Here is a 12,420-nt window from a genome sequence, read left to right as displayed (position 1 = left end):
GTAATGTGACAAAATAGTGTCTTCCTTTTCCTTTTTTAAGATGATTTTATCATTGGTTATTTTTGTACCTTAAACTAAGAGGACGAATGTTATTTTTGTACATAACCCCCATCATACATCAGCAAACTAGGCAGCCACTTATGGCATATCAGCGCAGGGGGCACAATCTCCAGATGATCGGCAGGCGGGGAGAGCACTCCACAGCTCTCCTTCTGCCAGTCACTGCATGTAGCATTGCCCAGTGGACCACTATAGTTGATCTTCTGTATTCTTTCTACCCTTTCTGACAGAAGGCCGCTCGCTGAGAGCAACAAGCAGCTTTCTGTCAGATCCGATAAACGAAATAGAAGATCGCAGGGAAAAAAATACACACAAAGGGGCTTGGGTGAAAGAGACACACAAAGAGACTGGGTTAAAGGAAAAAAAAGGACAAAGAAATTGGGGGAGAAAGAGACACACAAAGTTGACAATTTTTGCTTTGGAGAGGTGCTGGTCTTGCCTTGGGTGCAAAATAGCCTATCACTAGCCCTGCATAATCCCCAACATTGGCTTCCCATGAAACAGGACAGTGGTGTGCAGGGTAAATTGTCTAACTAGCACTGCCTAATTGGAGCCGACCCATGCGGAAAGGAGAAGGAAGTGCCAAAAGAACTGACAGGCCAACCTGATGTGAATGCTTGCCAGACTATTTGCACTGTGGCTTGCCGGTCATCTGGTGCACCCTATGTGGCTGCCTAGTTGGCCTAGTGGTAACGCCATTCCTGACGTTATGATGGGGGTTAAGTACAAAGAGTGTTGTGTGTAGGCAGTGTTGTTTCAGTATACTCTGCTGACTCTTACAAGCCCTGAGTGTACAGCAAGCATCTAATGATGTACCCACACTATGCTTTCTAAGGACAGTTTCTTAGTGTCTCCATAAGCCCAACACCAGTGAACACCAGTGAAGTCGGGGCATTTGAACAAGACCCTAAAATTGGGAGGCCTGTGCCAGCATATAAATCCTTAAGTACTACTAAGTTATTTTAGTAGTTGTTTCTGTGAGCATTCATCACAACATTGCCTCTTCGGCCCATTTCCTATTTCTTTTTGCTCAGCTGGGGAACGTGCAACAATCTCTTGCTAAAGCTGAAGCCAGCAGAATGCGGAGAATGCTGATATACAATTTGTTTACATCGTGTGTATCTCTATACCATGGTGGTCATTACTGGTCATATTCGTGTCTATGCACCTTTACAAGCAGTTTTATCACAAGATCAACAGGCCTGTTTCGAACTGGTAACAACAGTGGTCAGGCTGTCTCAGGTTATCTCAGCTATAGGTTGTTCAAAATAATGACTGCTCAAGATAATCTTGTCTTCCATTCTTTATTCACAGAACTGCAGCAGTATCCATTGTAAAGGATGGCGGAAAAAGGCACTGGGCCAGTTTTACAATGGCAGATGTAATTAAATAAAATGTGAGGAGTCAAAAGCTAAGAACCACACAGGAGACTAACGGCAGTGAGTTCAGGGAGTTGAGAGCATTCCACATATAAAATACATTTACTTAAAATATTCAAAGTATACAAGTACAGAAAAAATGGAAAAACAAACAAACAAGCAAACAAAGAATGACCCTTTACTCTACACTAGCGTTTTACACTAACAACAGGGATAAGTAACAAATGGTATCTTCTGCAGGAAGGTACAGTCCGTTTACTGCATCCTCTTCTTTTGTGACATGAGAGGAGTCGGGGGTCTGGCTCTTCTCTACTATGTGAGTTAGTGGACATTGAATTACAAAAAAATAATTATGTAATAAAGTAAATTTTCCATGATAGTTTATACGTAGCTGCTGTCACAACAACCACACTGTGGCTGTTAAATAAATATCAACCACAATCCAAGGGCAAACACATAAAAGAAATATATATATATATATACACACAACATATTGTTACATAATCGATTAGGGACGGGACAAAACTCTGACCCAGTTAAATTTTGTGGATTGTTGGCTTTTTTTGGTTTGTTTTTTGCTTTTTTAGAGAAAAATTCTCATTCATTTTTCACTAGTCGATATTCACATGATTAACTGTTGAAAAGAACACATTTGTATCTGAATTCCTTTGGTATGTACATAAAACCTCTGTAAGTTGACAAAAAGCTAAAGTTAATATTTGTACTTTTTTTTGCTATGTTCACAAAACATGAAACAGATTAAAAATCACGGCAATATTTCTTCTGAACATAAAATGAAGGCACAATGTTAATGTTAATTAAAGCATTTTGCATTATATTAATTAAAATTAATACTTCCATACATGTGTTGGGACTAGTTATAAGTTCCCTGCAGCCTACTTCAACCATCACTTCACCATAGTGTCATTAATATACCTTCTCCAGGACCAGGCAAATCCTTTGTCATCAAGGTAGTTTAGACATGTTATTGGTCCTGTATGCTTTAAAAAAATCATATTTGGGAAAAAAGCACAACTAAATGTATTATCCCCGCAAGATATTTGCCATGTAAAAGAGCACTTCTTCTATATCTCTGTAAATCACATTTTACCATAAAAATAAATTATTACATGCAGGCAGACTCCTAGCAGGGAAGGCAGGAGTTCCTATTATGATCGCATGGGGATTTTGTTTAAATTATTTGTTAATTTTTTTTAGAAAAATTCCTACTAAATTTGAGTGAGTGAATTTCTGCCCAGATTAGGTTTTTTTATACAGAAAATTACAGTTTGCTGATGAAAAAAAATATTCTCCATGCTTTCAGGGTTTACAGAAGGAGAAAATTGGTATTTAGAAAAAAAATAATAAATTAAAAATAAATACAACTTCAGTAGAACTTTATGTGTTGCTCCGTGAACCCCACACCGATAGGAACAGTGATAAATTGAGTATTGGTTCTCATTTAAAGTCTGAGTTATATTTCCCACATGGCATAAAATAGACATTTTTCAGTGGCTGTGTGGCTGACACGTAGGCATGGTAACAGATAACCCACACTGATTCAGTAAAATACCCCGACTTATATGCATACCTTATCTATAGTAACAGTTAAAGGAAAAAAAACAAAACAAAATAAACAAAAAATAATTGTCTTGAAGTTGAACTGAGGAGATCTAGGCAAAATATCTAGGCCTGGTTATTATAATTAGAAAGGTAGTTTATCTGTGATTTAATTACAGAGCAGGGGATCAGTCATCGGTTATTTAGTAATATTTAGAATATTTAGAGGGAATATGGTTATTGATGATGCTTATGTTATATACCTGCTAACTGCAATCAGCCCTACTGCGGTAAATCTTAACAACATGTGTTCAGCCAATCCTGTGTTGATATTATCTGTAGAGTATCCTCGACCAGCTTATAGGAACATGACTAAAGACCTGTCTGTTTTAGCACCATTGTGACCTTGGAAGCAAAATGTAGGAAGTTCCAAAGTGCAATTTTGTTTCAAAAATGATAATAGGAAGAAAAAAAAAAAAAAAAAACATGACCGACCGGCAGTAATTGTAGGTTTCATCTGTTAAAAACAAGACAATATTGAAAAGTGAATCATATCCCAATTATGGACTTCTATAGTGTTGAAGAGGCTAACAAACATGTTTCCTTTTGGTAGACTCTGCAAGATTGTAGGTTTTAAACCAGCATTAAATTCAAGTTTCAGAAATTAGTCCAATGGATCCGCTTAGGTTTTTAAATGCCATCTAAGGTCCTTTGACATTTCCAGGCCTAGACCCAAGACTTGCAAAGTAGGCACATTGTGATGGGTCACATTGTCCGTTGGGACCAGGGGGTCCTTGAGGTCCAACATGTCCAGGTAATCCTGGTTCACCTTGAGGTCCTGGGGTGCCTGGCAGTCCATCTTTAGCATATCCAGGTTCTCCTGGTTGACCTGTATAAAAATATACAAGGCTGAAACATCTGTTTGTGATCAACAAGCAAAAGAGTAATGGATCAGATGACATCTATTTTTTGCAAGATGTTTCCTTTTTAATGTAGTATGTTTCTGCTCAAGTACTTAGGGTACTCATGTTTGGATTAACACATCAAGATTCCTTCCATACTTGTTGAATAGCATGAGCTCACATTCACACACATTCCTCAGAGTACAACACAGTTCCAGATTTGTCCTGTGACCATAACAACTGTAGTTTAGACTTCTATTTTAACAGTATGAAGGCATAAGCCATAAGCTTGCTGATGTGGTTTAGTATTAATAACGTGTCCCAGTTGAAATTGGTTACAATACCTGAAGGACCAGGAGGTCCCATTTCACCTCTCTGTCCAACCCCATTTTCTCCTCTTTCTCCTTTGGATCCTCTGTCACCTAAGAAAGCCAGAAACAAACATAACTTAGATTCATAGCTTGAAAACATACAATGTTTAACCCCTTAAGGACACATGACATGTGTGACATGTCATGTTTCCCTTTTATTCCAGAAGTTTGGTCCTTAAGGGGTTAAAGTGATAACATATAAAGCTATATTATGCTATAATTTAACATTTTATAAAAAGGTTCTATACCACGCACATTAAACCCATAGTTACTATAGTCTCTAGTTTTAAAGTGATGTGATGTAGATAAAGGACTAAAGTATTGAAGTTCTTATGTATTTACATATCAGAAGGTAATGATCGGTTATACATTTAGCAGTTAACAGTTGTATAGAGATATACTTTTTAACAGTAATAAAATTATTATTATTATTATTATTATTGCCATTTATATAGCACCAACAGATTCCGTAGCGCTTTACAATATTATAAGATGGGGGATCTAACTATAAATAGGACAATTACAAGAAATCTTACAGGAACGAAGAGGTTGAAGAGGACCCTGCTCAAACGAGCTTACAGTCTATAGGAAGTGGGGTATAAAACACATTAGGACAGGAAATAGCAATCAAATAAGGTGGGAGTGGAGCAGAGCTGGAGGAGAGAGTAGAGTGCTGCCCTTTAGGAGAGAGCAAGGGAGAGAGAGACAGGTATATAAGGTAGAGGTTACTCTGGGAGGTCATAAGCTTTCCTAAAGAGATGGGTTTTAACCCCTTAAGGACACATGACATGTGTGACACGTCATGATTCCCTTTTATTCCAGAAGTTTGGTCCTTAAGGGGTTAAGGAGCTTCTTAACCACTTAAGGACCAAACTTCTGGAATAAAAGGGAATCATGACATATCACACATGTCATGTGTCCTTAAGGGGGTTAAAGGATTGAAGACTAGAGGAGAGTCTGATGGGGGTAGGCAGGCTATTCCATAGGAAGGGAGCAACCAGCGAGCAGTCCTGCAAGCGTAAGTTGGCCGTAAGGGTGTGAGCAGCGGACAGGAGAAGGTCACAGGCAGGGCGGAGGGACCGAGGAGGGGCATATACTGTACTAGTGTATGTTTTTATAATTTCAAATTGAATACAGATATATCTTGATGTGAAATGATAATTTCAAGTAATACAAACATTTATGACTTTGTTTTTTTTTAGATGGTACATTGCTGGTCTACAGGATATCTAATTAAACACATACATGGTTTATCTACTAGAGTGGGAATTGGCAGGAATTCAGAAAGAATTCAAAGTTAATTTAACATTTTAGACCAAAATACTGGAACGGATTGATGTATAACATCATTATAAAGTCACTGTGGTTAATGTTGTTTTTAAATAGAATGTGAAATACTTCTAAAATGCATGTGAATGTGTCATTCAGCGTATATGAGTATATTTATAAAACATTCAGGGATATTTACTAAAGGAAGAATTGAAAGTGAATTTTAAATTTAAAGCCAGTATAGCTGAATTGAAAGTGAAGCTGACAATTTTTCCAGTTCATATGTGTTGACTTTAAATGTTATAGTAGAGACTTACTGAATACTGCACTCACCAAATAACCCAGTTGCTCTGAAGCCAGGGCTGGCCAAGTCTCCCTTCCAAGATATGTAGAATAAATAGCGGTTCAGGCATTCTGAGATAACAGAAATAGCAGCTTTATTGTGGCAAAATCAGCAACGTTTTGACCCTACCAAGTCAAGCATGATAGAGACCCGGAAAGGTTGAAATGTTGCTGCTTTTGCCCCAAAAAAGCTGCTATTTTTGTTATCCTGGAGTGCCAGAACCGTTATTTAGTCTGCATTTCTTAAATAACATAGTCACTTTGAATTCACCATTACTTCTTACTTTAGTGGATAATCCTGATCATTTCTGAGAGTTCGAGCCTCACATTTAGATCTTAATTCCACTTAAGTTCTCTTGTGAATTTCTAATAGACTTGGAGATGTTGCATTCTACAAACCTTTTGGACCCATTGGCCCTGATGGTCCTTCAGGTCCCATTTGTCCTGGTAATCCTGGTTCTCCTGGTGAACCTGGTCTACCATCATGTCCATCTTTTCCAGGAATTCCTGGTTGCCCAGGCCTGCCCTGTGCTGCTTTCACATGTGCCGGCTGCATCTGAGCCACGAGGTAGGCTAGTTTAGCTGTACGGGTCATATAGACAAACAACTTTTAGACTAAAAGGTGTCAACTTTACATATATATCACATAACATAATGAGTAAATCAAGGGTTCAAACAAAGAAACAGAACACTGGGTTCAAAAACCATGCATTACTAAGTATTAACGTCCACAAATGCTGGTCACAAATGGTCCATTTGTGATATAAAGTGTACTGCAACATCTGCATACAGGGTTATTCACTAAAGTGAGAATTTAAAGTGAATTTCAAATGTAAGATCAAAGTAGCCAAACTGGAAAAAATTATTTCAATCGGATATGCTTTCAGTATGAGTATGTCTACTCTGGCCTGAAATTTGGAATTCACTTTGAATTTACATGTTAGTAAATAACCCTGTAACTTTGTACCTTGTTGCTCTAGTAGGCATAGGACCACTGATTAACTTTATTCGACATTAGATCATCCGTTTCATAATTTTTATTCAGGGTCTTGTTAATATCTGGATTACATTTTATTTTATCTTCTTCATTTTCCTTTTTTAAAACACCTCACTCACATGAAAGGAAACCTTTAGTCCTGAAAATAACAATAATTACTTTGGGACTATAGGTTCCCTTCTGTCCACCACCCTATGTCTACTCCCTTTTGGAATTAAAATATTAAAGTTAAAGAATTATTACTCACCTCCTTTCCACATTCACACATGAGTGGCACTTATTGTCCTCCTCCCCAGCTGCCACCCATGAATGACTGGTGGGGGCCCAAAATTACAATAAGAGGGGTGACCTATTGTCCTCCACCCGGCCCCCAAATCATGAGTGTCGGGTGGGGGCCCTAAATTACAATAAGGGGGTGACCTATTGCCTTTCCCCTGGTGTAAAAATACCCCCAAGGTGACTAGGGGTCCCCAAGATCCTAATGAGGGGAGAGGGAGAGACAATAAAACTAAATACCTGTAAATAAAAAATACTTACCATTTGTTGCTTTTTTCTAAAACCTTTGATGCTTTTTCTAAAACCTTATTTTTTTCAGCCCCAAAAAGGGCAAATAAAAATCCATAATACCCGTCGAACTTATAAAAAAAAAAACCCAAGCGCAAAAAAAAGAAATCAGCAGAAAAAAAAAAAAAACCTGAGCTCCGCAGGGCGGGGAAAGGCTTGCAATTTTACTTAGAGCACTCTGATTGGTTGATCCCAAGCCAACCAATCAGAGTGCTCTGACAGGTTAAGAATCTTTACATTTACCTGTCACAGCACTCTGGTTGGCTTGGAATCCACCATTTCATTTTACACAGCGTGGGAAAGTTCTTTGGAATTCTGGTAGGAGGTAGGTAGGGCTTTATTTAATTATATTTGGGTGGGGGGGTGACTAAGGTGGCAGGGGGTGGCTGCTCACTGTTTGATATGCCCCTACTCGCGGCATAGCGAGTAGGGGCGTTTGGGAGATTTCAATCTCCCTCATGCTAATATAGGGGTCATATTGACCCCCATAGAATGAGTGAGGACATGGGGGGCTTAGGAAGGGGTGGGGAGCACAGCTCCCTCCCCTTCTATCTTTACATATTACAAGGAGGGAGCTGAGCAAAGAATAATCGAACACCGATATTCATTGTTTGTTTGTTCGTCTGACATTTCTATTCATTCATTCGTCTTTCTGACGAATAAGTGAATAAGGAAATTCCAATCCGTTTTTTGGACAATAGTGAATGCCCAAGTGTTTAACTGAGCATGCGCAGAATTTCACAGCGCTATCTAGCGTGGGCAGATGACGTGTCCCACATGGCCTTCATCTACCCACACAAAGATGGTGGCTCCCAGGTCCTAGGTCCGGGCACAAAATAAAGATTTGAAAAAAAGCTAATATGGGGGGGCCTAGAGGCATCTGGAGGTGACTAGGGGGGAAATTTGATGTAGTAGAGTCAGGAGGGGGATAAAAAAAACAACGGATATGCCCATGACAGTGCTGCTTTAATCACGCAATAGTTATGTTAATATTCAAAGTGGACTGTTTACCTTCAAGCTGTTTTCCAAGCTCTTCTTGAATAAGTCTTCGTAATGTATCAAGTGATGGAGTGTCCCCCTGAAATTAAACGTGATAACACTGATATTTACTACACAGGATCTTTAGTATATCTTTTGTAACAGTATTCCTTTAGAAAGACATACTGATGCAATAAATATTGTCTGTTTAGCTGACTTCATATGGAGACTGATATTTATATAACGAGGGTACCGGTATTTAGAAATCAAGTGAGAATTGAGTAATTGACTTGAGGTAAAACAGGAGGAACATTAAATAAGTCTATATGTATATCTAATAATGGTATTTATTAAATACAGGGTGTTTCAAAAAGATAGACCTGATTTGAAATCACTATATCTCTGCAAACACGATCTGCCCATGAATGAAACAAGCGTTTTCAATGTAGATCATGACAGCCGAGAACTTGCGATCTCTCATACAACTGTCTGGTGTGTGTTAAGGTGACGTTTAATCATGAAATCTCAAAATGTTGCAGAACTGGCCCTTTCCGCAACTTAATTAATATTCCGATTACTTCATTTTTTCAGCAAGATGGGGCATCGCCACATTTGCACCTGCAGGTTCAACGTTTTTTTTGTTGTTTTTTTTTAAATTCTTTATTTTTCCATCTTGGCGGACAAGGTGACACAACATTAGCTTAGGCTTGTGCAGAAGCCATATAATAAATCATGTACGTGTACATCATTACAATAAGCAAATAGAAAATGAAAAAGGCATTCTGTGTCATAGCGTTCTATACATTATTGCCATCTTTATCCCCGTCCATCAAAGAAGTTTTCAATTTTCTTTAACTAAACAAGAGTAAACTTAAAATAACAGACAGGTTTGACATTCCAGTTCACACATTGTAATACCCATAACTTTATGTCTGTGTGCCTGTCTCATATCATAGTTTGCGTACTGCACATAACATATTTAACCCTTATATCCTATATGTGTGTTCGTACCGTGTGTGTCGTGCTCTGTTTGGTTATTTTCATTAGCCTGGGGCCCATTGCTATGTAAGTTTGTCACTGTGGTATGTTCTAGACTATCTATGCGGCTTCCCTGTCAATAGTCCGTATGCTTCTGTCCGTGTTTGCAAGTGTTGACATGCGAATCTTGGTGAGGTTATTTCGGGTCAGGGCCCCTTCCCTCGTCCCTTTTTTGTCTCGGCTCTGGACCAGCCAGAGTCCGTCTAGTTTGCTGGAGTGTATGGGTGGTATCCTCATGCCACCCTGTCCCTGTGTTCTAGGGATGGAGGGTCTTAGAAGGGAAGGAAGAGTATAGGTGGAGAAAGAGTGAGAGAAGGTGGGGTGGCAAAGACGGGGGGGAGGGGGTGGATAGATGTGACGGTTCAGCGTGGCCTGATATTATTTAGTGTACATATATTTCTAGGGGGGTTAGATAGGATGTAGCTGTGCCAGGGTTCCCACAGTCTATCAAATTTAGATGTGGTCCCTCTCAATCTGGTCGTCAGGCTATCCATTAAGTGTACCTCCTTTATGTTACCTATCACTCTCTGTATGGGGGCCATGTCCACCTGCAACCATGTTTGTGCCATCGTTCTCCTTGCGACCAGTGTGATTTTATGTATTAATTTTTGTTCCCCCCTAGTCCAGTTGTCTATGGGTCAGTTCAGAAGGTACGTCCATGGGTTTAGGTCGGGTGCTCTGTGAGAAATTCTGTTTACCAGTTTGTGTATTTTCGTCCAGAATGCTTGTGCTTTAGGACATTCCCACCACATGTGAATATATGTGCCTCTGTGTTCGCAACCCCTCCACAGGCATCTGTTGGCGTTTGTCTCATGTGATGTAGTTTGACCGGTGTGGTGTACCACCTAAACATCATTTTGTAGGATTGTTCCTGTAGTGTTACGCATATGGATACGGTGTATTTTGCCTCCCAAATGTCCCTCCATTCTTCTCCCTCTAGTACCTCACCCATGTCTCTTTCCCACACTTCTGTGTATGTCAGTACTCCCCACTCCTTTGTTTCTGAGCATACGTGTGTACATAGTGGTTATTAAGCCCTTCTGAGTTTATTCGTTGAGGCACATTCTTTCGTAAAATGTCAGGGAGCCTATCGCCGCCTGTCGCACTTGTGCCTGTTGGACATAGTCTCGTATCTGTATATATCTGAAAAAGTCGGTGGGGGTGAGGTGTGTTCTCTGTTGGAGTTGGTCGAAGGGGACTAGTTTCTTTTGTTCATACATGTGGCAAATCCTCTGTAGTCCCGCTTTTTCCAGATTAGCAAATTCCCTGGCTGCTATACCTGGCGGGCATGCCCTCTTTCTAAGGAGGGGGGTTAGAGAGGTTCAACGTTTTTTAAATGACACACTGCCTCAACGTTGGATAGGTCACACGGGACCCCAATACTTGGCCCTACACTCTTGACTCCCAAGATCTCCAGAAATTACACCATGCAATTTTTTTTTTTGTGGGGATACATCAAAGAACATGTTTTTGTGCCACCATTAGTGACTAATCTGTATGACCTTAAAATCAGAATCACAGCAACAGTGACTTCAGTGGAAGAAGGCACTTTGAGATGCGTTTTGGACAAATTCAACTATTGTCTTGATGTTGTCCGTTCAACATGTGGAGGACATATAGAGCATTTATAAAATTGTTAGTTAACCTTTTTGCCTTTTTTACGCACCTTTATGCTCCTGATTCAGTTTCTGAATTAACATGTGGCTGGGCCAAACCAAATTCCTGCCAAATTTCAGGTGTAGAAATTTGATTTGTTTGTGAAAATGCAATAGGCATGAATTATTTCTGTAATACATGGCTATTTCGATGCTTTTATTACTGGGCAACACAATCCCATAATAAGCTTCTCGTTCTGATAATGAAATTTCAGGACACTCAGCTAATGCCTACAATTCATACAGGTTTTTGTTCTGCACAGTTTGCTTGTTTTACTCAACATGTAGTGTCTTTTTATACAACAGATATTGCTTTAGTAATTTGTCATGTAGGAGTTTAACATAGAAACATAGAATGTGACGGCAGATAAGAACCATTCGGCCCATCTAGTCTGCCCAGTTTTCTAAATAATTTCATTAGTCCCTGGCAGTATCTTATAGTTAGGATAGCCTTATGCCTATCCCACGCATGCTTAAACTCCTTTACAGTGTTAACCAAAACACATGTCCGGAATTGAACCAGCGACCTAATGATTGCTATCTTATACCAACTACAGTCCTCCGCTCTACCAGCTGAGCCATCGAAGGTAATTTCAGTGTTTGAAAAGCAACCAAGAGTGTATTGGGAATAGGCATGTGCATTTGTATTTTGAGGAATGACAAAATGACCCAAAATTTGTTTTTTTTTGGTGATTTAGTCAGAAAAAGCATATTAAATTGATGTTGACCCAAATGATAGAATGTGTGAATAGCTCACTGACCGAATTTCATTCTGTTCATTCAGCCATTAAAGAAAAAACACCATATTAAATAAAATAAAACAAATACCCACAATAATAAAAAAATACTTTTGAAAATTAAAAACTGTATTGTAAAAAAAAAAAAAAGACTGAAAAATTAAAAACCACAACGGAATAAATGTTATTCCATGTGAAGCTTCAGCTCAGAATAAGCTTACAAGGTGGGTAAACAATTCTGTCCATGCTATACAAGCTCAGTCCGCTTACTCTGACTGATATTTCTTACATTTTATTGTGGCTGTTGGCTAGCAACACTGGTCAGTTGTCACGTGGGTGATGGTCATACTGCCCAGAGTTATTTAAATATCTGCCTGCTGGCTATTAGTGCTGCCAGTGGACCATATACAATAAGAGGCAGTGGGCCATAGACAATAACAGGCAGCCGACATTCCAAAAGTAAACAATATGTTTACTGAATTCCGGCCAAGCTGCATAGATAGGTTACCTAATGTTGGAAGAACTAAAAATGAAAAAATATATAACTAAAATACTTATTTTTATGCAA

General features: G+C 39.1%; 1 protein-coding gene across 2 annotated transcripts in view; it reads right to left on the bottom strand.

Annotated features, from left to right (window-relative positions):
* Positions 1–1,345: 1,345 nt before the first annotated feature.
* COL22A1 (collagen type XXII alpha 1 chain) overlaps positions 1,346–12,420 on the bottom strand; it is a 321,826-nt gene continuing 310,751 nt past the window's right edge. For both annotated transcript variants that reach the window (XM_063451032.1, XM_063451033.1), the window contains exons 62-65: positions 8,456–8,522; positions 6,283–6,465; positions 4,246–4,323; positions 1,346–3,888 (exon numbers count right to left, since the gene is read on the bottom strand). In XM_063451032.1, coding sequence (XP_063307102.1) covers positions 3,701–3,888; positions 4,246–4,323; positions 6,283–6,465; positions 8,456–8,522 — 516 coding nt within the window. In that variant the 3' untranslated portion in view covers positions 1,346–3,700. The remainder of the gene's footprint in view (positions 3,889–4,245; positions 4,324–6,282; positions 6,466–8,455; positions 8,523–12,420) is intronic.

The sequence above is a fragment of the Pelobates fuscus genome, chromosome 4, assembly GCF_036172605.1.
Source record: "Pelobates fuscus isolate aPelFus1 chromosome 4, aPelFus1.pri, whole genome shotgun sequence".
Taxonomy (NCBI): domain Eukaryota; kingdom Metazoa; phylum Chordata; class Amphibia; order Anura; family Pelobatidae; genus Pelobates; species Pelobates fuscus.
Note: the sequence above shows the minus strand (reverse complement) of the source record. Positions and strands in the feature narration are given on the sequence as shown.